At 36.1% G+C, this 26,701-nt stretch overlaps 1 protein-coding gene across 5 annotated transcripts in view; it reads right to left on the reverse strand.

Annotated features, from left to right (window-relative positions):
- Window positions 1-26,701, reverse strand: part of smarcal1 (SWI/SNF related, matrix associated, actin dependent regulator of chromatin, subfamily a-like 1) — a 49,086-nt gene that overhangs the window by 9,180 nt on the left and 13,205 nt on the right. For all 5 annotated transcript variants that reach the window (NM_001127466.2, XM_087266685.1, XM_087266686.1 and 2 more), the window contains 7 exons: window positions 22,845-23,006; window positions 20,540-20,605; window positions 12,872-13,012; window positions 9,857-10,075; window positions 6,823-6,893; window positions 6,426-6,528; window positions 3,156-3,338 (listed from right to left, as the gene is read on the reverse strand). In NM_001127466.2, the coding sequence (NP_001120938.2) occupies window positions 3,156-3,338; window positions 6,426-6,528; window positions 6,823-6,893; window positions 9,857-10,075; window positions 12,872-13,012; window positions 20,540-20,605; window positions 22,845-23,006 (945 nt within the window). The remainder of the gene's footprint in view (window positions 1-3,155; window positions 3,339-6,425; window positions 6,529-6,822; window positions 6,894-9,856; window positions 10,076-12,871; window positions 13,013-20,539; window positions 20,606-22,844; window positions 23,007-26,701) is intronic.

The raw sequence follows: 26,701 nt of genomic DNA on the forward strand, positions 1-26,701 counted from the left end.
CTTTTTCAACTCCGCCCACTAATTTTCTATAGGATTGACGTCAGGGCTTTGTGATGGCCACTCCAAAACATTCACTCTGTTGTCCTTAAAGCACATTTGAACTAATTTGGCAGTATGCTTAGGCTCATGGTCTGTTTGGAAGACCCATTTGTGGCCAAGTTTAAATTTCCTGGCTGATGTCTTGAGATGTTGCTTCAGTATTTCTCCATAATGTTCTTTCTTCATGATGCCATCTATGCTGTGAAGTGGACCAGTCCCTCCTGCAGCAAAACAGCCACACAACATGATGCTGCCGCCCCCATACTTCACAGTTGGGATGGTGTTTCTAGGCTTGTGCGCTTTCCCCTTTGCCCTCCAAATGTAACACTGGTCATTATGGCCAAACAGTTCAATCTTAGTTCCATCAGAGCACAGGACATGTCTCCAATATTAGTCTTTTCCCAGTGTAATTTAGCTAATTGTAATCTGGCTTTGTTGTTGATTCTGGCTTGTTGATTTTCCCATGTTGTCACACAAGGCAGCAGTGTGTTTGAGCTTCTCCTTAAATACTGTTCTACAGTTGTGCCTCTAATTAACTCAAATGTTGTCAATTAGCCAATCAGAAACTTCCAAAACCTTGACGTCATCATCTGAGCTTTTAGAGGCAGAATAGTCTTATTGTATGGAAACTTGACTTTCAAGAAAAGTTATAACAATTTCTTAAAACATATCTCTCTCATTATTCTGCTAATAAGCAGAACAGGAACAAGGATATCTACAAAGCTAGTGTGAATCAAAAAAGCGACTAATTTTACATGTAGAAGATACAAAAATCCAAAGCTTGCAGGTTTGTCACTCCGAGCTAAGTGATGTCAAATCTAGCAGGATTTTATCGAATTCATAAACCACATACCATCCCACCCCATATTTATAGATTAAATTTAGGCAAACTTTTGCATGCTGATACAAAACTGACTACCTCGTAAAACACCATTTAAGATAATGTCTCTAAATGGATTTATGAAAGACATTTTTAAGACCCCGTGGACACTGTTTATATCCCATGTCTTCATGTTTCAGTACAAATTACGTCACGCATCGAACAAAATTGCACATCTCAAAAATGAGAACAGATCTGACCTGTCCTCCTGTTATCTTTCATTATCTTTATTATAAGTATTAATACCATTATCATTATGAAGGTTGCAGTAGTTGTAGTAGTTGTACTTGTAGTAGTAGTAGTAGTCGTTGTAGTAGTATCGATTGTAATTGTGATTATTGAAGTAGTAGTTCCTGTACTAGTTGATGTCGTTGGTATAGTGGTAGCAGAAGTAGTAAAGGTGACGTTGTAGCAGTAGTAGTCGTTGTTAGTGTTGTAGTATCAGTAGTACTGTAGATGTTGTTGATGTAGATGTTGTAGTAGCAGTGATTGCGGTAGTAGCAGTAGTAGACGTTGTTGTATTAGTTGTAGCAGACGCTGTAGTAGTATCAGTAGTGGTAGTCATTGTTGTAGTAGTATCAGTATTAGTAGACATTGTAGTAGTAATAGTCGTGGTTGTGGCTGTAGTAGCAGCAGTAGTTGTTGTAATATAAGTAACTTTCTGTAGTAGTATTTGGTGTAGTACTTGTGAATTATTATCATTGTCAGTTATTATTACTGTTGTCCTCTTTCTTTTTACTGTCTTTATTACTATCATACATTACTAAGCATTGTTGTTTCTCCCTACCACTGACTGGTGTCTTTCAATCTGGTTTACTTATATCTGCGATACTTGCTTCATTTATTGACTGTTATTATTCCTTATGTATGTATTCTGACCTGTCCACCAAGTTACCTTTACACGCATGCACGCACGCACACACACACCTACCAGGGTGCTTAAACCTCGCTTAAATGATCTAAGATGTTTTGGCAGATCCTGGATCTTTTAATCTTGATAACTGATCTCTCGCTAATTTGGTTCTTCAAACAAGTTCGCGAAGCAGATTAGAATGTCTGGATAAACTGATCTGAGATCGCTGCTTGTGTTGTGAAGGACTGATCTATCGATCCTCGAAATCATGATCAGCAATGCAACGATTGGCTGACGGCACAGCAGCGTAATGACATCATCTGATTAATATTCAATTATCCATGTGAGCAAAATTACATCAAATTAGCAGTAAACCATTTGTTAAATATGACACGCAATAACCTTCCACATTTGTTGTAAGCTGCAGGCTTTACACTTTCATGTGTCAAGTGTATTCATCATTTATTTCAATGCAAATCAATGTATTTAGTTCAACATTTAGAGCAGATTTTCTTTATTATAGTAGCCGTTTTTTTAATGGGTGTAAAGAATAACTGGTTGTTTACAAAACCATTTTGATATTTTAAAGGCATCTGAAACTTTTGTGAAGCATCAAATCACTGGCATATTAACTATCAAAACATGTTTATGACTGCATAAATGTATTATTGCTTTAAGAAAAAGTCACATATTCTGCATTTCTATTATACACAATTTGTATTAAAGCGATGTAAAAAGTTCATATAAATAAGTTTTCTCTTTGCACCACCAGGTGGCAGTCTTTGTACTTTCATTTCAAGGGTGCAGATTGCATAAGTTTTATTATTAAGTATAACTTTATTTATTTTATTAATGACTATAACTTTATATATAGTTAAAAAATATGTACCATTTTCCCAAGTGTATATAACTACAACTGTAAGAAAATATCAGAATTGGGAACATGCTTTCTGTATTATCTTTGCTTGAACTGAGCCGATCTAATCCTGTTTATGTGAATTGAGCCTGCTCCCGATCAGGTTTGAGCTAGCAGAACTGTTGCTATGACAACAACTCTCAGATCAGCTTTAAAGAACGAAACGATCCTGGATCGTGTCAAATCCAGCTAACTGAGTAATCCACCTATGAAGAACGGACCCCAGTACCTGACTATATTGTTTTTGTTTTGTTTTTTGTTGTTGTTTTGTTATTGTTTTTTGTTGATTTTCTTTGTATTTGTATGATCCCAATTTATGTACCTTTTTGCATATTCTAATTTAAAAAAAAAAAAATTAGAACAGATTTTAATTTGGAAACTATCTGAAGTAAACACATGATTTCACATTAACATCTGATATGTAAATGTTTGTGATGACTGTAGTGTAGTGCGAGTGCGTTTCTCACTCCAGGGTTCCAAAAGAGCTCCGCGAACACCACGAGTGCTGCAGAGTGCAGTGTGAGCCCCATGTTAGCGGCGGTGATGGACAGAACGGCCACACAGCTCTGCTGGGACGCCTGGAAACGCTCACACAGCAGCTGACGCTCCGCTGACGGTGTCGAGCCGTCGATACGGATGAAGCTGATGCTCTGAACACACAAACAACACAGCATACACTAGGGCTGAACAATATATAATTTGAGCATCGATATCGCAATGTGTGTATGCTCAAATGTCACATTGCAGGATTAATATTAAAAGATAAAGATATGATACATATATTGTTTAGATTATTCATACAATGATCTTATTTTAAGCTTGATTGTTGAATTTTTGAATACTGTTAGACTCCCTAGAAAACCATACAGCACTGTTTATTTCTTTATTCTTGCTCTGTCATATTTATATATGCTTGTCATTTATTATATTTTATGCAGATGCACAGCATAGAAAGACTTGATCTGTCCAGTCGATCTAAAAATGAAATCTTTCCAAATAGAGCTATTCAAATCATCTGGTGAAATTATATTTATATGGCAATACATAACGCAGCAAAACAACATTTTTCCAATATCGTGCAGCCCTACCATACACCTAAACAACTATTTTGCTACCTGTTCAAACTACTTATTTAAAATGAGCTAAAACAACACAAGGGGTGTAATTATTTTGGGACAACTTAAATGTTTAATCCACCAAGAATTTGTTAAGTAAATCGACAACATGACTGAATTGTGTGGAACTCAATCAGCTATACATTCTACTTAAAAGACACTTGTTTGGAAAAAGGCTAATTTTACTGCTCTCCTAGAGTTAAACAGATGTGTTTTACCATTTTCAAACCATTCAGATGATATTCGGATCTGACGGGAACACTTTTAGCTTAGCTTAGCATAAATAATTGAATCAGATTAGACCATTAGCCTCTCACTCAAAAGTTTGAACAATTTTTCCTATTTAAAGGTAGAATTTACCCAGAAATGAAAATTCTGTCATCATTTACTAGGTCTTTACTTATTCCAAAACACAAAAGCAGATATTTACAAAAATGTTGTAAACCTGTAACCATTGACTTTCATATTGTTTTTCTACTATGCAAGTCAGTGGTTACAGGTTTTCAGCTTTCTTTAAATGTATTTTTTTTTGTGTTTATCAGAATAAAGAAACTCATGAATGTTTGAAACCACTTGAGGGTGAGTGGATAATGAGTAAATTCTCATTTTTGGATGAACTATCCTTTTAATAGACACAAACAACACACATCTATATCACACTATATTGAAATGAACACTCCACTTATTTTGTAAATAGGCTCATTTTACAGTCCCTGTGTTAGAGTTGATTTTAGCATTTTTCAAACCATTCAGATGATATCCGGATCTGACGGGAACACTTTTAGCTTAGCTTAGCATAAATAATTGAATCAGATTAGACCATTAGCCTTTCACTCAAAGGTTTGAATAATTTTCCTATTTAAAGGGAGAATTTACCCAGAAATGAAAATTCTGTCATCATTTACTAGGCATTTACTTGTTCCAAATCTTTATGAGTGTCTTTCTACTGTTAAACACAAAAGCAGATATTTAGAAAAATGTTGTAAACCTGTAACCACTGACTTTCATATTGCTTTTCTACTATGCAAGTCAATGGTTACAGGTTTTCAGCTTTCTTTAAAATTTATTCTTTTGTGTTTATCAGAATAAAGAAACTCATGAATGTTTGAAACCACTTGAGGGTGAGTGGATAATGAGTAAATTCTCATTTTTGGATAAACTATCCTTTTAATAGACACAAACAACACACATCTATATCACACTATATTGAAATGAACACTCCACTTATTTTGTAAATAGGCTCATTTTACAGTCCCTGTGTTAGAGTTGATTTTAGCATTTTTCAAACCATTCAGATGATATCCGGATCTGACGGGAACATTTTTAGCTTAGCTTATCATAAACAATTTTGCTAATTTGCAGATATTTAGAAAAATGTTGTAAACCTGTAACCATTGACTTTTATATGTTTTTTTTTTACTATGCAAGTCAATGGTTACAGGTTTTCAGCTTTCTTTAAAATATATTCGTTGGTGTTTAACAGAAAAAAGAAACTCATGAAGGCTTGAAACCACTTGAAGGTGAGTGATTAATGAGTACATTTTCATTTTTTTGATGAACCATCCCTTTAATACACACACACCACACACATCTACTGTATATCACACTTTACTAAAATGAAAACTGCACTTATTTTGTAAATAGGCTCATTTTACAGGCCCTGTGTTAAGAGTTGATTTTTAGCATTTTTGAAACCATTCAGATGATATCCGGATCTGACAGGAACACTTTTAGCTTAGCTCAGCATAAATAATTGAATCAGATTAGACCATTAGCCTCTCACTAAAAAGTTTCAATAATTTTCCCAATAAAAAGGGAGAATTCACCCAGAAATTTAAAATTCTGTTATCATTTACTAGGCCTTTACTTGTTCCAAACCTTTATGAGTGTCTTTCTACCATTAAACACAAAAGCAGATATTTTGAAGAAGGCTGAAAACCTGTAACCACTGACTTACATTGTAGGGAAATAGACAGTATGGAAGGCAATGGTTAAAGGTTTTCAGTTTCAATGATATCATTAATTTATTAATTTTCTTTTCGGCTCAGTCCCTTTATTAATCTGGGAATTGCCACAGCGGAATGAACTGCAAACTTATCAAGCATATGTTTTATGCAGCGGATGCCCTTTCAGCTGCAACCCATCACTGGGAAACAATAATATCATTCATTCATTTTCTTTTCGGCTCAGTCCCTTTGAGAATCAGAGGCCATAACAGTGTAATGAACCGCCAACTTATCCAGCATATGTTTTATGGAGCGGATGCTCTTCCAGCTGCAACCCTTCACTGGGAAACAATAATATCATATAATAATACAAGGTAGATTTTTAGATTTTATGTAAAATCATTGTGTCTGCTGCAATTGGTGGTCTCTGTGGTTTTTTGGCAACAGTTAGGTGGTTTCTGAATGGTCTCTGAATGATTTGGTTGGTAAGGTGTTCTGGGTAAATGGTTGGTGGTTACTACGTTATCAAATTTGACTATTCCAGATTTATCATTAGTCTCAATTCATTGTAAAAAATAAAATAGAACATATTTTTAAATAAAAATAAATGAAGTAAAAACTCAAAAACACAAAAAGATAATGAAATAAATACATAAATAAAAAAAATAAACTGTACCTTCTCCCCAAGTTCTTTGGTTATACTGTCCAGCACCAGTTTATGATGAGCAAACACCAGAAACTTCTCTCGTCCGCACTCCAACATGTCTGAGATATACTCCCTGAAAAACACATCAAAAACTGCGTTTACTACCACCGATATACTTCTAAAATATGTTGTAAGACTGCAGCATGCTAGTATACAAGTCTGGCATGTTTTAACATAATCTAAACATGAATTACCATGTCACTAATGTTTTAAAGTGTTCCTGCTGCTCTCCAGTTGTTTATAGCATGCTTCAGCACACTGATTTAACTAATGAAATTTAGGAGTCACCATAATAAATGAATGTATGTTTTTGTGGAACTCCATGAAGCTGTGATGTTTGCTTTGTGCTCATAATGGACAGACATACATGATAGCTCTGATCTTGGCCTCTGCTGTGTGGTTGAAGAAAACCAGGAGTGCTTCTTTCTCCTGGGATTTCTGCACATAAACACAGAAAAGCTCATTAAACACAAATTCTGTCATTGTTTATTAATCCCAAACCCATCCATCCCCATTTATTTAAGCTATTAGTAACTCTTGCTGTACACAACATTTGATAAAAACAAAGTAAATGACTAAGTTTAGATTTTTTTTCTTCAGTAAAAAATGGTTATAATGATATATTTTTTTTTTATATATTTTGCAAACATTTCTTCATTTCTTCATTTTCTTTTCAGCTTAGTCCCTTCATTAATCCGGGGTCACAGTGATTATCACCAATCTCTTTAGTTTTCAAGTAGGTTTAAAGCACAGAATGAGTGTGAACCCTATTAATAAAATCTATTTATGAGGTTATTTCTTTATATATAAATGCTCAAATATAATATTGCATATACAAATAGATATAGCACATACTAATGCATATACTAAAAGATATTGCATGTATTATTGCATATACTAATAGATATTGCACATACTAATGCATATTCTAAAAGATATTGCATATACAAATAGATATTGCATATACTATTGCACATACTAATAGATATTGTATTTAATATTGCACATACTAGTAGATATTGCATATACTACTGCACATACTAGTAGATATTGCATATATTATTACATATACTAATAGATATCGTAAATAATATTGCGTATACTAATAGATATTGCAATTAATATTGCATATTCAAATATATATTGCATATACTAATAGATATTGCATATAATATTGCATATACTAATAGATATTGCATTTAATATTGCATATACAAATAGATATTGCATATACGAATAGATATTGCACATACTAATAGATATTGTACATAATATTGCACATACGAGTAGATATTGCATATATTATTTCAAATACTAGTAGATATTACATATACTACTGCACATACTAGTAGATATTGCATACAATATTGCATATTTTAATAGATATTGTGTATATCATTTCATGTACTAGTAGATAGTGCATATATTATTGCATATACTAATAGATTTCATATATAATATTGCATATACTAATAGATATTGCATATATTATTTCATATACTAGTAGATATTGCATATAATATTGCATATACAAATAGATATTGCATATACTGCTGTACATACTAGTAGATATTGCATATTCTAATACATATCGTATATACTATTGCATATACTAATAGATATCGTATAAAATATTGCATATACTAATAGATATCGTATATAATATTGCATATACTAATAGATATTGTATGTAATATTGCACATACGAGTAGATATTGCATATATTATTTCAAATACTAGTAGATATTACATATACTACTGCACATACTAGTAGATATTGTATACAATATTGCATATATTAATAGATATTGTGTATATCATTTCATGTACTAGTAGATATTGCATATATTATTGCATATACTAATAGATATCGTATAAAATATTGCATATACTAATAGACATCGTATATAATATTGCATACGCTAATAGATATTGCATATAATATTGCATATACTAATAGATATTGCATTTAATATTTCATATACAAATATATATTGCATATACGAATAGATATTGTATATACTAATAGATATCGTATAAAATATTGCATATACTAATAGACATCGTATATAATATTGCACATACGAGTAGATATTGCATATATTATTGCACATACGAGTAGATATTGCATATATTATTTCACATACTAGTAGATATTGTATACAATATTGCATATATTAATAGATATTGTATATATAATTTCATGTACTAGTAAATATTGCATATATTATTGCACATACTAGTAGATATTGCATATGTTATTGCATATACTGATAGATTTCATATATAATATTGCATATACTAATAGATATTGCATATATTATTTCATATACTAGTAGATATTGCATATATTATTTCATATACTAGTAGATATTGTATATAATATTGCATATACAAATAGATATTGCATATACTGTTGTACATACTAGTAGATATTGCATATTCTAATACATATCGTATAAACTATTGCATATACTAATAGATATCGTATAAAATATTTCATATACTAATAGATATCGTATATAATATTGCATATACTAATAGATATTGTATGTAATATTGCACATACGAGTAGATATTGCATATATTATTTCACATACTAGTAGATATTACATATACTACTGCACATACTAGTAGATATTGTATACAATATTGCATATATTAATAGATATTGTGTATATCATTTCATGTACTAGTAGATATTGCATATATTATTGCATATACTAATAGATATCGTATAAAATATTGCATATACTAATAGACATCGTATATAATATTGCATACGCTAATAGATATTGCATATTCAAATAGATATTGCATATACGATTACACATACTAGTAGATATAGCACATAATATTGCATATACTAAAAGATATGGCATATACAAATAGATATTTCATATACTATTGCACATACTAATAGATATTGTATTTATTATTGCATATACTAATATTGTATGTAATATTGCACATACTAGATATTGCATATATTATTTCATATACTAGTAGGTATTGTATATAATATTGCATATACTATTGCAAATACCAGTAGACATTGCATATATCACTGAATATACAAATAGATATTGCTTATAATATTGCATATACTAATAGATATTGTATATAAGATTGTATATATTACTGCATATACTAATAGATATTGTATATAATATTGCATATACTAATAGATATTGCATAACCAAATAGATATTGCATATATACTATTGCACATACTAGTAGATATTGCATATATTATTGCATATACTAATAGATATTGTATATAGCGCATATACTTATAGATATTGCATACACTAATAGATGCATATACTGTTGTGGCAATAATGATTTTTTTCTTTTACATATTCTTCAGCCCTAGCACTTTTCTAAGTGTTTGCACTGACGTTGTGGTATCCTTTGGCGAGCTCTCTGGCCGCGGCATTGAGGGCTGCTTTGGTCCTGGAGTTGATGCCGTCTGTGGTTACAGTGACCACTTTCCTCTGTTTGGCAGGCAGCTGTGAAAGCACCTCTGATTTGAGGCGTCGGAGCATCAGAGACTCCTCCAGCAGCAGCTTGAGTTCAGTCAGATTAGAGGAGCTGGAGTAATCCCAACCCCACGGCAGCTGCAGACGGAGATATGGCAAGCGGGTTTGACATTTAATTCATTCATTTTCTTTTCAGCATAGTCCCTTTATTAACCTGAGGTCCCCACTGCGGAATGAACCGCCAACTTATCCAGCATATGTTTTACACAGTGGATGCCCTTCCAACTGCAACCCATCAGTAAGAAACATCCATACACACTCATTCACACACATACACTACGGACAATTTTAGCCTACCCAATTGACCAGTACCACGTCTTTGAACTTATGGGTGATACTGGAGCACCCGGAGGAAACATGCAAACTCCACACAAAAAAAGCCAACTGACCCAGCCGAGGCTCGACCCAGCGACCTTTTTGTATTGAGGCGAGCATGCTCCTCACTGCGCCATCGCGCAGCCCCTTTAAATTCATAACTCGTAAAAATTTAATTTAGAAACATGTTAGCAAACATGCTAACTCATGCTAGTATAATATGAAAAATGCTGAAGCATTACCAACATGTTAGTTTGAGCAATCAAATTGTTAAACACTCTAAAAACCATGCAAACAACATGCTAATTAATGCTAGCAAAAACAAAAATAAGTTATTCACATTAAAACATGCTAACAACATGCTAATCAGTACAAGCAGAAACATGTAAACAACATGCATTTTTATGCCAACAATTACTAAAACCTATGCTAAAATAATGGTAAACACGCAGAAATATTGCTGACAACATGTTATTCCTTCAGTCAAATTGTTAAACATGCTAAAAACATGCAAACAACATGCTTAATTATGCTAACAATTACTTAAATATGCAAGGATAATTAATGTTAGAAACATGCTAATCTACGCTAACAAATGCTTAAACATGCAAGGATAATTCATGCTAAACACATGCTAATTCATGCTAACAATTGCTTAAATATGCTAGAATAATTCATGCTAGAAACATGCTAATTTATGCTAACAATTGCTTTAATATGATAGGATAATTCATGCTAGATACATACACTTTTTTGCTAACAATTTATTAAATAAGCTAGGATAATTCATGCTAAAACCATACTTATTTATGCAAACAATTGCTCAAATATGCAATGATATACCATGCTAAAAACATGCTAATTTATGCTAACAATTGCTTAAATATGCTAGAATAATTCATTCTAGAAACATGCTAATTTATGCTAACAATTGATTAACTATGCAAGGATAATTCATGCAAAAATATGCAAATTTATGCTAACCATTGCTAAAATATGCTAGGATAATTTATGCTAGAAACATACTAATTTATGCTAACAATTTCTTAAACATGCTAGGGTAATTCATGCTAAAAACATGCTAATTTATGCTAACAATTGCTTAAATATGCTAGGATAATTCATGCTAGAAACATGCTAATTAATGCTAACAATTGCTTAAATATCCTAGGATAATTCATGCTAGAAACATGCTAATTTACGTTAACAATTGCTTAAACATGCTAGGATAATTCATGCTAAAACATGCTAATTTCTGCTAACAATTGCTTAAATAGGCTAGGATAATTCATGCTGGAAACATGTTAATTTATGCTAACAATTGGTTAAACATGCAAAGATAATTTATGCTAAAACATGCTAATTTATGCTAACAATTGCTTAAATATGCTAGGATAATTCATGCTAGAAACATGCTAATTTACGCTAACAATTGCTTAAACATGCTAGGATAATTCATGCTAGAAACATGCTAATTAATGCTTACAATTGCTTAAACATGCTAGGGTAAATCATGCTAAAAACATGCTAATTTATGCTAACAACTGCTTAAATATGCTAGGATAATTCATGTTAGAAACATGCTAATTAATGCTAACAACTGCTTAAATATGCTAGGATAATTCATACTAGAAATATTCTAATTAATGCTAACAATTGCTTAAATATGCTAGGATAATTCATGCTAGAAACATGCTAATATACGCTAACAATTGCTTAAACATGCTAGGATAATTCATGCTAAAACATGCTAATTTATGCTAACAATTGCTTAAATAGGCTAGGATAATTCATGCTGGAAACATGCTAATTTATGCTAACAATTAGTTAAACATGCAAAGATAATTTATGCTAAAACATGCTAATTTATGCTAACAATTGCTTAAAAATGCTAGGATAGTTCATGCTAGAAACATGCTAATTTACGCTAACAATTGCTTAAATATGCTAGGATAATTCATGCTGGAAACATGTTAATTTATGCCAACAATTGGTTAAACATGCAAAGATAATTTATGCTAAAACATGCAAATTTATGCTAACAATTGCTTAAATATGCTAGGATAATTTATGCTAGAAACATACTAATTTACGCTAACAATTGCTTAAACATGCTAGGATAATTCATGCTAGAAACATGCTAATTAATGCTAACAATTGCTTAAATATGCTAGGACAATTCATGCTAGAAACATGTTAATTTACGCTAACAATTGCTTAAACATGCTAGGATAATTCATGCTAAAACATGCTAATTTATGCTAACAATTGCTTAAATAGACTAGGATAATTCATGCAGGAAACATGCTAATTTATGCTAACAAATGGTTAAACATGCAAAGATCATTTATGCTAAAACATGCTAACATCATGCTAATTTTTGTCAATAATATTAAAATAGCAACATAAAATGTAAGCAAAATGTTGTAACATGTTTCCCTTCTTGTAAGACATGCAAGCAGCATGTTAAATCTTTTACATGTTGAAAACAGTAGCAAACATCATCATCAAATTAAATAAAGATTTAAATAATTTATTAAACAGAATAGATGAACGTACCTGTTTGGCATCGCAGTATCGTGTGCCGAAGTCATGAAAGCGTGGAAACAGTGCGGGCCGGACAGCCTGAATCTGAGTGTAGAGTTCAGCGGGTCTGGACATGGCTGGCGTTCCTGACAGCAGGATCACTCTCTTAGCTGTCTGTTATATTAGAAACACACCAGAGCGTAATTATCAGCTCAACACAAGCTAATGATGTCAACCAAAATCAAAGAACAAATCCAGTCTTCACAATATACAGTAAAACTGAAATGCGAAAACCATAACAGGTGTAAGAGGCTAAATCAGGAATGGGCAAACTCGGTCCTGGAGGGCCGGTGTCCCGCACAGTTTAGCTCCAACCCTAATCAAACACACCTGCTTATAGATTTCTTGTAATCTTAAAGACACTGGCTGTTTCTCAATTCCAAGAACGCAGAGAACGGACTTGCGTTCTTGTGGAGACCGGTCTTGCCAGGTGTCTTCGGAAGAACGAACTCAGGAGACCGCGAGGGCAGAGAATGCGTCCTTTGAGAAATGAGATGCTGCGTTCTTCCTGATGGTCACGTGACCTTCACGCGTTTTAAATAGTAAATTATTTAAACATTACAGCACTCATACAACAATTTATTGTTTCTCCCCTCTTCAAAATACATACTATGCATAAAAACATTATAAATATACTCTGCACAATATAAATAAAACAGATTTTAATACGAATTTCAGCAAACAAACACCCTTAATGTGTTTATTCCTTTATTAAGATGTCCAAGTTAATGATTACTTTCACCGGTTCATTTAGGGAAACTCCTGAGGTAAATAAGTGATATCTCTGAACTTTATTAATAAATCTAAATAAAATGTTGCGCTTCCCACCTCCAGTCGCAATGACTTCTGGGACTTCCAGAGCGAGTTCGTTGCTCAAGTCTGCATCGGTGCGTCCTCGATATCAAGAACACATCCGGGAAGTTTCACGCGTCCTCCGCACTTGCGGTCTTGAGTATTGGAACTGAACTTGGGCAGCTGATGATGACGTTGCACGAGAACACGAGGACGCAAGACCGCTGAAGAACGCATATTGAGAAACAGCCACTGATTAGCATGTGCAGGTGTGTTTGACTACTGTTGGAACAAAACTCTGCAGGGACACCGGCCCTCGAGGATCAAGTTAGCCCATCCCTGGGCTAAATGATCATATGCATTTGTTTATATGACAAAACATGTCTTTTTGACTCGAGAAGGTCCATACTGACTACAAAGGCAGATACTGATAAGATCAGGGCCTGGTATGTGGACTTTGGGGGTTTTACAATGTGGTCACATGTTGATTGGTCAGTTTGAAAGTCTTAGCATTTGGGCTTTAGTCACATGGTCAAGAAAGATACAAAACAGGTGGTAAACGCTGCTCAGCCTCTTCTTTTCCTGGTCTGCGCTCTCCTGCTCTGCTCCTCTCCTCTCCTCCTCTGGAGTCTATCTTTGAGGCCTACTTGCTCTCTTTGTCTCTCTCTCCCTACCCCTGTGTCTCTCCTTCTACCTCTGGTAACTTTATTTTTAATTTAAGCTGGGTACAATTTATATCATATGTTTTATCATTTCATGTTTTATCATTTTATACAGTTGTTTGTAATTAATTCAGTTGTAACCACAGAGAATTATTGCCATTAAATCATCTCATTTTCAAGTATTTGTGAATTACTTTTGATTTAACATCAACTTTTAATTACTGCATATTGCAATAGAATACAATCACATAATATCAACGCTCTTCCACATTTTAAGCTATTAATGCTGCCCTTATTTCTGTGTTTGGCATAAGATTGCAGAAGAATGGTTTGACTAGAGATGTACAGTTTTTTACCATCAATACTGATAACCTTTTAGTCAAACTACAGTTCGAACCGCTGCGGTTAAAACCCATTCCTACACAGGTAATGTGTGGGATCAACTAAGAAAGTGCAATAAAGGGAAAAGAAGTTTATTTAAGAGTATTTAGATTCAAGTAATTACAGCACAGGACATTCGAGTACTTAATAATATGAATAATAATTATTTTATTTTACATAAGAAGATGCAAAGAACGGAAAGGAAGTTTAAGAGTATTTATATCGTATAAAAGTCTTTATTATTGTAATTATTCTAACTAAATAAAAACGTGCATTACTGCATTAAGATATTAAAGTACAGTACATTCGAGTATTAAATAATATACAAATAATATTAATAATAATTACTTTATTTTACATTATAACTAACAAATTGAGGGGGAGAATTGTGGAAAATTATTAAAATACAATGATGTGCTTTTATTTTCTCGGTCTCACTCGCGACAATGAATGAATGTAGCCTTTGACAGCAAGCATCAGTGTTTTTAATGATTGAAATGAGAATAAGGGATGATGATGGGGCGGGTGGTGCTGGATATGTGTGTAACTTTGAATAAAATCCTGCTGGTGCCCCTGGAAGAGAGAACTCAGAATGGAGATGTCGGCATATTTGTGCCAGTCTGTCAGATAAAATTGCTTAAAACACTTTAATATTTTAGAGAAAGTTGTTAAAGCTTGCATAGCCAATGACTGGGTATATCCACCCGTGACCAACCCATCTGTAAATATGCAGCCTGTTTTTGATTACCTGACCAGCTCATTAACAGCAGCACCCACTAAAATAACTGATAAATGATGTGCTCCTATTGGGCCGTGTCACCCACGTGGTGGAGCTCGTTGTAAAGAACGAGAAAAAATTAAACATGCTAGACTTTCTGCGACGGTGTCGTGAGGCGGCGCAGGCATGGGATCGGTTGTCGTGAACTATGCCACATTACACGAGAAGAAACGATTGAATCACGACGCCTATGGCTAAGTTCACAATGCAAGGCTTAGTGCTCAAATCTGATTTTTTCTCAGATCTGCATGGTCTTAAACTGACCCACATGCGCAAAAGTACATCACGGAGAGCACAAAATGTTTAATTATGCACACGTGAGTGCTGCATGAGTAAGCACTTTGTCAGATCATGCTTATATGATTATTACCCTTTTCACAGACAACCGTGGTGTATTTCATGAACTGTAAATGATTGTTCTGCCACTAATAATGTTAAAGCATTTAAGACCTAAAATAAGTCTCCAGTGATTAAAAAAAACACTGATCGTTTGTGATTTATGACCACCGCGTTGTGTGGCGCTCTGATCACCAGTGTAATGAACTCACCAAGGGTTAATGAGTAGCCGCCGACTGAGCTGTGAAGGTGGAGTTGGTTCATCTTAGTTTGCGGAGTTATTTAATTTTATTTCGTTATAAACAGCAGACACGTGCAGAAAGGTGGTTTGAGTGCTCGAGCACCAGCCCTGTTTTTCTCTCAGAGAGAAAGTTCTTCCTCCTTTGCACACAGGTCCCCTGTACACAACACGTTTCGGAGGCGAGGCGGAGATGGCGCGGCCGCGCGGGGATATGAAAAGTGGAGAGCGCGCCTTTTCCTTTGATCTCGTTTTTGGTGTATTTTGCTGACATGATTATGATTTTCTGTGTTTTTGCTTAACTTTCATTTGGGTAAAATTATTTTGCCCACTTTGAGAAATTTTGTGAGTTTCGTTCATGTTTATTTAGATTGATTTGTATGTTATTTTTTGGCTCTGCTCTTTCCAGACAATATTGAGATTTATCTCCTTAAGTTCACTCTTTTCTCAGAGTAAGATGGATAGGGAAGATGTCGTACGACTTGCATTTTGCAAACACGTAGAAAATGTATTGTTAAAGACATCAGAGGTGAACGTCATCTTTATATTTATTTTATTCAGTATAGGGAAGAATGCGGCGCTGCGCTGAAGGACTTTTTTTTTCTTTTCGTCAGTTTTTAGCGAGGTAAGAGGGGTTATTCATAAATTAGAATTGTTTTGTTATATTTCTTTCTTTTGTTTGGCTTCACTATCGTCCCCTTACTCGAGTTTAACAATTTATTGTTTGATCCTTTCGATTTGCTACATTATGATATTATTTTTATTAGTGTAAATGTTGTAGTGTAAATATCCTTAATGCAGCCTGTAGAGCAAGCTTCAAGTGTTCATTGAGATGTGATTGAGATTGTGTTGTCTGTCATATCTTTCGTCTGTCTTTTCGGGGGTTTTTTCTCGTAAAGGACGGCTTTCGAAAATGATGACATGGGACTCTGCTGGGTAGTTGCCCTGGTTTTCCAGCACTTGTTTAGGTCTGTAATTTCTTAGCATCTTCATAAGGCTGGTGTTGGTTTAAATGATGAAACAGGCTTGATGTGTTGCCTGCTTTTGATGACACGAGTTGTCTTGCGCAGTTTGCAGTGCACGTTGCTGTTTTGTGTCAGATAGCAAAAAACTAAATAGCTCAAGACTGAGGTCTAGTGACGTTTCTTGTCAACAATGTCTGCGACTCTGACCTTTTTTTACCCTTTTTTCTTACTCCTTTAAGTACAACTAAGGGTGCTTTCACACCCGTGAATCGATTCAGTTGTTCCGAAACAGAGATTACAATTGTTACATTGTTGCTCTTTGCTCTTGGAGCGGTTCGTTTTCACATTGCAAAGTTTCTAATCGGACCAAAAGAGCTTAAACAAGTCACGTGTGAGTAAACTCTCCTCACATTGGTCAGAGTGTCAGGGTTTATTTTGCAGTGTCCCGCTCAGCTGTCAGGAGAGGTGGTGGTTTGGTGGTGATTGACAGGGTGCGCGCGCGTGATGTGTCTGAGGAGAGACGCGGTGGGGAGGGGTGAGAAGGGTGCGCGACGATGCCTATTTGAGGACCGGGTGGGAGACGCGAGATTACCGGGAGATCATCACTCGTTTGCGGGCATCCGTAGACTCGCGAAACTTCCCGCCTACTCATAATTCTCTCTTCATATAGCCGTAAGCCTATTACATATCCATAAAACACTGTGATATAACCGCGCTTGGATCGGATCGCTTTCTCACTGCAATCGAACCGCTCCAGGGTTCGTTTCAATCGAGCCGAGACCACCTCATTCAAGCGATCTCGGAGCGATTACTTTGGCGCGGAACAGAGTGCGATTGCCCTGTTCACATATGCCAATCGAACCGTGCTAACTGGGCAAACGAGACACGTTTCGAAACAAAAGTGTAGGTGTGAAAGCACCCTAACACTGTATGGCTGTAAACTTGTAAGGCGTGCGGCATCCGGAAGGGCAGGCTTCAAAATGCTTGCGCAATGTTACGCATAGTGCGTAAATATTATTGAGCAATTATCACACTGTCATTATCGTTTTATCGAAAAATTTTATATCAGTATAATTACTGATATCGAATTATATATATATATATATATATAAATATACACACTGGCGATCAAAATTAGAGAACAATTTATAAATAATTGAACAATTCTGAAATAATGTCATCTTCACTGCTCAACAGTTGAATGATTTTTTTGTCCCTTACATACCATGCTACCAGAACACCTTTTCCATAAAATAACAAAAGCATTTCAACAAAAAACATTATTTTGCAGAAAACACACTGATCAAAATTAGAGAACACTTTCAGATACCGCTCAGTTATTGGTGTCAATCTGGCATCTGGTGCTAATTCCCTTCATTATCTGTCAACCCCTATTTAGCTGGCAGCCTGACTTCCAGTTTCACTGCCTCTGCAAGGTGGTGGACCGTTCTAAAGTGACTGAAAGCCTTCGGCAGCAGGTTGTCCAGATAAAGGCCAAAGGACTGACCCTATCTGCCATAGCAAGACAAGTTGGTTGTTCTAAATCTATGATTTCAAGAATATTGAATCTTGACAACGTCACAAACTCATTCAAGTCCCTCAAGAAGGCTGTTCATCCACAGAAGAGAGGACAGGATACTGCGGAGGATCTCAATGGGCAATCGATTTTACATTACAGCTGGAATTGCTCACCAGTTCAGCACTGAACAGGGTAAAGATCTGTCTCGTCATACAGTGTCTGGATGTTTAAGAGCATTTGGACTAAAAGCCCTCTCTGCAGTCACCAAACCTCTCATTAGCAGAAAGAATCAAAAGGCTAGACTAAGCTTTGCTCAGGAGCATGTTGTGTGGACAGAGGAGAACTGCTCTAAAGTTCACTTTAGTGATGAAAGCAAGTTTAATTTATTTGGGTCCGATGGGAAACAATATGTTTGGCGACAAACTGGAGAAAAACTGAACAAAAAGTGTGTATAGGAGTCAGTGAAAAGTGGAGGAGGAAGTGCCATGGTTTGGGGCAAGTTTTTTGCAGAAGGAGTTGGACCTCTACAGCTATTTGGCAGAGTAAATGCAAATTTTTATCAGGACCTTCTTCAACAACATATGGTTGCTTCCCTGCGTTCAACACCCAATCAGCTTGCAGTGTTCATGCAGGAAAACGTGCCATGTCACACAGCAAAATGGGTAAAGCAGTTCCTTGAAACTGAAAATATTGAAATAATGACATGGTCTGCCCAGAGTCCTAACCTCAACCCAATAGAGAACCTCTGGAAAATCCTTGGTGGCAAAGTTATGGCCAAGAAACCCTTTACAGTCATTGAACTGTCGAGAACACTGGAAGAAGAGTGGGCCAAAAATCACACCAGAGCAGTGTGAGAGACTAGTGCTGTCTTGTGGCCACAGATGTGCTGAAGTCATTCAGAGCAGAGGCCTATACACTTCATACTAATTGCTGACTGTTGTAACCTTCAGAAAATTTTGCTGTAATCTTTTTCCATGCTACAGTCATTGTTGTTCTCTAATTTTGATCAGTGTGTTTTCTGCAAAATAATGTTTTTTGTTGAAATGCTTTTGTTATTTTGTGGAAAAGGTGTTCTGGTAGCATGGTATGGACGGGACAAAAAATCCTTCAACTGTTGAGCAGTGAAGATGACATTATTTCAGAATTGTTCAATTATTTATAAATTGTTCTCTAATTTTGATCGCCAGTGTGTATATATATATATATATATATATATATATATATATATATATATATATATATATATATATATATATATATATATATATATATATATATATATATATATATATATATATACATATATAAATAAACTGTATTTAAAAATGAATGACACTTTCTAATTCTCTGGTTTCCGAGATTCTCTAAAAAATAATAATCTGAGAATGGTTAATGCAAAGTAATATAATCCAGCTCTGTCAAGCTTTTGTAAATGGCAAATTAAAAAAATAATATTAATTGTGATTTAAAATGAATTCATTAACTAAAATCCAGAACTGCTGTGCTTGTTTGTAGGGCTACAATTTGGACAAAAAATGTAAGTTACCATGTCCAAAAATATTTGTAACAATTAAGACATATTCACTGTAATATTCTCCTGTTAAATGATGCATTTAAATAAGAACTTAATTTAACATTACAGCTGTAAAATTACAATACTATAAAAATCTATTAATATAATGGCTGTAATGAGCTTTGAAATTTGTCAAATAAAAAAACGGTTCAATTACAACACTATGGCCGTCTTCATTTCTTTGCTTAGGACCGAAACCTTAAGGCTTTTATTCATTTCCAGGCAAAATTTCTGGAAAAAACTGGCATGTTCTAAGCCTACTCATTCCTGATGCCCAGCAAGGCTTATTATGTAGGCAGCACAGCAGGCTTTGAGACGCAGCCAAAGTCTGTGAACTCTAACCAAAGCAGTGTTTTAAAGATCAGCACTATGAAAGATGCCTAAAATAACAGCAGACCTTGAGCAGAGGAAGAGCCGCCCGACAGCGAGCCGTTTTCATGTTCTTCAGGAAGTGAGACTCATCCTGCAGGGAAAAAAACAAACAAACAGATGAAATCAGAAGAGCTCAAACAGCTTTAAAGGTCTTGATATTTGAAGGACGCAGGGTTTATGGGATGATATGGCAAAGGCATTGCTTTTTGGTTTCTACACAGAACTACTCCAGACACAATTATTCGCCCTCCTGTGAATTTGTTGTTCTTTTTTAAATGTTTCCCAAATAATGTCAGGACTTTTTCCCAGTATTTTTCACACTATTATATTTTTTCTTCAGGAGAAAGTCTTATTTGTTTTATTTCGGCCAGAATAAAAGCAGTTTTTAATTCTTTTAAACCTTTTTAAGATCATTATTTTAGCCCCCTTAAGCAATAATTTGTTTTGATAGTCTACAGAACAAACCACTGTTCTACAAAGACTTGCATAATTACCCTAATCTGCCTAATCAACCTAGTTAAGCCTTTAAATGTCACTTTAAGCTGAAAACTACTATCTTGAAAAATATCTAGTCTAATATTATGTGATGTCATCATGGCAAAGATAAAAGAAATCAGTTATTAGAAATGTTCGGCAGCTAGCTTTCTACAATTTTCACATGGTCGCCCACTGAAGCTAAGCAGGGCTGCGGCCGGTCAGTACCTGGATGAAAAATCACTTGGGAAAGCTAGGTTGCTACCAGAGGTGGTGTTAGTGAGGCCAGCAGGGGGCGCCCAACCTGTCGTCTGTGTGGGTCGTAATACCCCAGTATAGTGACGGGAACGCTATACTGCTCAGTAAGCGCCGTCTTTCAGATGAGAACAGAGGTCCTGACTCTCTGTGGTCGTTTAAAAAAAAATCCCATGGCTAAATTTGCCCACTGGTCGGTCCATCCTGACCTCCTAACCATCCCCATATCATAATTGGCTTCATCACACTGGCCGTTTCTCAATATGCGTTCTTTTCTGTACTTGCGTTCTTGTGTCCTCGTGAAACGTCATCAACCGTCGCCAAAGTACTGTTCCAATTCTAAAGTTCACATCTTTCCAAGTACACATGAAATTCCCGGATGTGTACTTGCTCTGGCCTTTAGCCAAGGATGCATAGAGAGGTGGCTTGTGCGAACTTTCAGAGCTCAGGTATCCCAGAATGCATTGCAGTGTAACCAGCGAAAGCTAATGGCGGAGGAGGAAACCCGCACAATTTTAAAAATACTCCTTTACTGTGTCACAAAATAAAGTTTTAAGAGTTTTTTAGGCGAGAATGTAGTTGTTTTAAACTCGAATAGGCAGTTTATTCACAATAATAGCGCTTCTTTAACGATGTGGCTCGGCTTATGCGGACTCCGTCTCCCAGCCTGCCAGCAGGAGCTCCGTCATCAGCTCCCCCGCCAGAGCAGCTTTACTTCGGCCAGGCCATATCAGACGTACCGCTGGATCTCATCTCTTCATTGTAGTTAAAACATGATATTTAATACATCTTGTGAATATCTAACGGACAGTTTTTGGTCTTATAAATCTATTATTTGTTCTCAGGTGTGTTATTTTGGCAGTGTTATTTTGTTACCTTTTATAATTGTCTTTAATTATGTTACCATGTTGTACGCTGTTTGTCTTTGCCAAATTGCTTGACGTAATCTTTATTTGTTATCGTGTATGTCTTTATTTCCTATTGTGGGTAAAATTACCATTGTAGTTTAATAACTCTGATAATCAAAGATGTGTCAGTGTATAATAACTCATTTTAATTAACATGTTTATGAATATTTGTGTACATTTTTTTAAATCAAAAATGTAGATTTATAATATTAATATAATATTTATTAAATCATTTTATTGTTAATGTACAGTGAAACTGATGAATCCAGGGTGAGGTAAGTGACTTTATAAAGTACACTGCTGTTCCATTTGAAGAAGTACCCGACTTGTGTCCTCGCGTCCTCGGGAGTTCGTTCTTCCAAGTCTGAACTTCCAAGGACGCAAGTCCGAAGTTTGCGTACTTGGTATTGAGGAACAGCCTCTGTCTCCTCTCCACCAATCAGCTGGTGTGTGGTGTGCGGTCTAGCGCAATATGGCTGCCGTCTCGTCATCCAGGTGGATGCTGCACACTGGTGGTGGACGAGGATTTTCCCCCCTATTGTGTAAAGCGCTTTGAGTGCCCAGAAAAGCGCTATATAAATGTAAGGAATTATTATTATTAGTAATTAAAACTATTATGTTTAGAATTGTCTTCCTCGATTGAAAAGTAGCTCGTATATGAAATAAGGATGGATGTAAATGTCTGGTTCTCACCATGATGATGACGTTGAACGGGCTGGACGGCGGCTGTTTGTCCATCTTGTTGAGCAGGTCATAGCTGATGATGTTGATGAGGCCGGAGCGTAGGTTGTCTTTTCCTTTAACCACCACATTAATGCTGTCTGGCTTCACTGAAGGCAGCCATCGGCGGAAAGCCTAAGAAAAAAAAACAACAACACAATTTTGCATGTTCTCCCCGTGTTCACGTGGGTTTCCTCCGGGTGCTGCAGTTTCCCCCACAAGTCCAAAGACATGCGCTATAGTGAATTGGGTAAGCTAAATTGTCCGTAGTGTATGAGTGTGTATGGATGTTTCCCAGTGATGGGTTGCAGCTGAAAGGGCATCCCCTGTGTAAAACATATGCTGGATAAGTTGGCGGTTCATTCCTCTGTGGCGACCCCAGAATAATGAAGAGACTAAGCCAAAAAGAAAGTGAATGAATGAAAACAAAATTCATTCGTCTTTAGATTACAACTAACCGATCAGCTTTATACTCTGTATAGAATATTCATTCATTTTCCTTCAGCTTAGTCCCTTATTTATCGGAGGTCGCCACAGCGGAATGAACCCCCAACTATTTCAGAATTTCTGGCATGGTAGATGCTGCAGTGCTTGTCAGTTTGTCATCCACTGAGATAATAATTGCTTAGCAATGACAGACACCACAGGAGCACAAAACACATTAGCCCCTTTCACACATACAGACCTTTCCGGAAAATTGCCGGCAATTTTCCGGAAAGGTTGTATGTGTGAACAGGTCCTTTTTGAAAATACCGGTAAATTCGTTCTGGCTATTTTCCGGAAAGAGAAGTTGTGACATTACCGGCAATTTGCCGGAATGCTGCGCTGTGTGAATGCAGAAGGAAGATTGCCGTAATAAGCGCGTGCACGTCTAGAACGTGCTGACGTGAGACGTCTGCTTTAGCCAATCACAACAGTCAGACGCATTTACGTCCGCACAGTTTGTGAGAATAAAAACCTTTGAATATTTTTCCAGACACATTTAGCCGCTAGAAGTTAGTCAGATCACGTTTATATGTTCTTCTTAATGCCAACTGTGTAAATAATCATCGATGAGATGCTTATGATAAGCCGTTGTTTGTTTACCTTCCAAGCTTTGCGTGTGCCTGTGAAACAGCCTGTGAGCGCCTGCACACGCACATATTATGAACATCTCGACATGCGAAAGTGATCCTGCGAAAGTTGTTCACAATATTGATCATCCACAGAGTTTGTAATTTAGTCAAATGTTTACAAATACAAGCGCAGCCGTTTAAAGCTCATTTGTGGTGAATGATGTCAGAAATTACCGGTATTTTGGAATGGATGTGTGAATGCTCTTTTCCGGAAAATTTCTGTAACGTCCTCGCCTGTGTGAACAGCACTTTTTTGAATATACCGGTAAAGTCGTTCCGGAAATTTTCCAGATATTTACCGGTATCACCGTGTGAAAAGGGCTATTGAAACTTTTTTTTTTTCCAGTCAGCCAGGCCAAGCGCTTCCAGTGTACTGTCATGCTATTACAAAATCGCCCCGTATAAGATCTGATTTCTTTGTAAAATCAGTGATCTTCACTGCCTGATTGAGATGCGATAAGAAGTGGGTCTCAGACTTGACAAGAAGCCCTGCATTAAATTCCATTGTTCCACACCAGTTTCTCTTCTTGCCTGCTTTTGCCATTGCTGCTTTTTCATTTGGTTTAGCCGAAGTGGAGTCATTACCATATTTATATGGGGGAGGAGGCAGGGAGGGGTATTGTGCTCATGCACCTGCGCTCAGTTTCACATTACTTAGGATGTACAAAGAGAATATGCATGGGATTCCATGTACGCAGTGTTTTATACATCTGAATTTTTTACTGAATGTTTTAGTATGAATTTAAAACAAGTCTTCGTACATGAGGCCCCAGAAGCTTATCGCTATGGGGAAAAACACTAGCTGTGCATATAATCCATCAGTAAAGAAAGCGATGTGCCTCGTGCTTTCCATGCATTTTTAGATGCAATATGTGAACAGTACGGCCCTGAAGACTGCTAAAAAAAACGAAAAAAAAACAATGCAGGCAAGACAAGTGCCCACAACAAAAGACCTAGCTCTAGGTCTTTAAGGTCCAGTGTTGCCAGATTGGGCGGTTTCCCACCAAATTGGGCGGTTTTGAATTTATTTTTGCGGGTAGAAAATGACTTAGTAAATCTTAAGTAAATACTTAGTAAGTATTGTAAAATTGGGTGGTTTTGTAACGGCGTGCCCACCAACCCCGGTCTTCACTTATAAACCTGTTATGATCTCCCAAAAAGGTGCCATAGCCTCCGTTTTCCACATACAAACGCTTACAACAGCTGTGATCTCCCTACGAGACGCACCATTTTGTGCTGGAAACAGTCGGCTACATCTGGCAACACTGTTAATGTCTTCAGCTACTACTGGAATCAGCTCACAGATATGACCAGACGTGCTCCAAAAAACTTAAAGGTGCAGTATGTAAGTTTGACACCCAGTGGTTGAACTAGGTATTGCACTCCTGGTTCAAAACACATTTTCACTCAGCCCCTTCTCTGATGACTTCAGGCAAGTGCTGGTTGCCAGATTGACAACATCAAGAGGAGCGTGCCTGACTATTGATCCTACACCATGTCTTAAGGCAACGGCACGTGATAGAAGGAATATTTTCCATATTACAATTAGTTTTTGTCCTAACCAATACCTAACACTTCCATTCCTCACAGCTGAACAACAAAACTTTTATCTTTCACCAACAGAATCTTTTATTTATTGGTAACGTAAAGCAATTTGAATTACCATTGTGTACAAAATGTGCTATAGACCATTTCAATATGGTCATGTCACTGCCCCATGAACATTTCCTGCTTGTTATCAAACCATTTCAAAACAGTAACAAGAGGCAATTGAATCATAACTTGATATTAAAACAGCTTTCATAACATTATTTATCAATATGTGGCTCTTTTTGGATTCTCGGAAGCTATAGAAATTACAAATGTAAAACAGGAAATTCACTGCGACCATTGTTTTTGTTTACGTCATTCAAAATGGTCTATATAAATAAACTTGCCTTGCCTTTAAAGGTTCAGGACACCCTGGAAAACTTTTTTTTTTATATTAGCAGATGTGTGTGTGTTGAGCATCAGTTAAGACAATGTTAGCACCTGTCAGCTTTAATTGTGGGGAAAACTGGATAATTTTGAGCTTTTGTCAGCTCATTTCAGCTTCCGGGTTTAAAATGATTTTTGGGGCGGGATCAAAATCGGCGACGTAGCGCAGTACTGCAAGTGCAATGATGACGCGTCGGTTTCTCATTATTATTCATAGCGGAGTTTTCTTATCCTATGAGAAGAGCCGGCTGCTTAATTATTCATGAGACCTGCCAGACCTGCCAGACCTGCCAGTGTCAAGCCCGAGCTGTGAGACACGGACCCACGGCACACAGTATTTAGCCATTCATGTAGGCTCATATGCGTTTGTTTCCATGATCCACGGGGTTTGTTGCATGTTTTCCCCCGCGATCTTGTCAGGGCCGATCATACAGCAAAGCTGTGTGTGTGCTGCTAGCATTTTTGTCGGGAGAGCAGCACGAGAATTAGAGAATGGCGGACGCTGTCTTTTATCAGGAGTTCGTTTACATTCAGACACATCACTGTGCTGCTGTGTTTGCCTAAATCCTCCAGATTACCAGCAGGGCTAATGGTTAAAATAGGAAGGTCAGGTGACCTGCTGCACTGAGTCTGCTGGATACGGGGATTGAGGGAGAAGTCCTCATTTATAGGGTTTACATGAACACACTTATCTTTATAATGATATAAATTGTGGTTGTTTGTATATTAAATTACGAA

Source organism: Danio rerio, chromosome 9 (assembly GCF_052040795.2).
Source record: "Danio rerio strain M-AB ecotype USA chromosome 9, GRCz13ab, whole genome shotgun sequence".
Taxonomy (NCBI): Eukaryota; Metazoa; Chordata; class Actinopteri; order Cypriniformes; family Danionidae; genus Danio; species Danio rerio.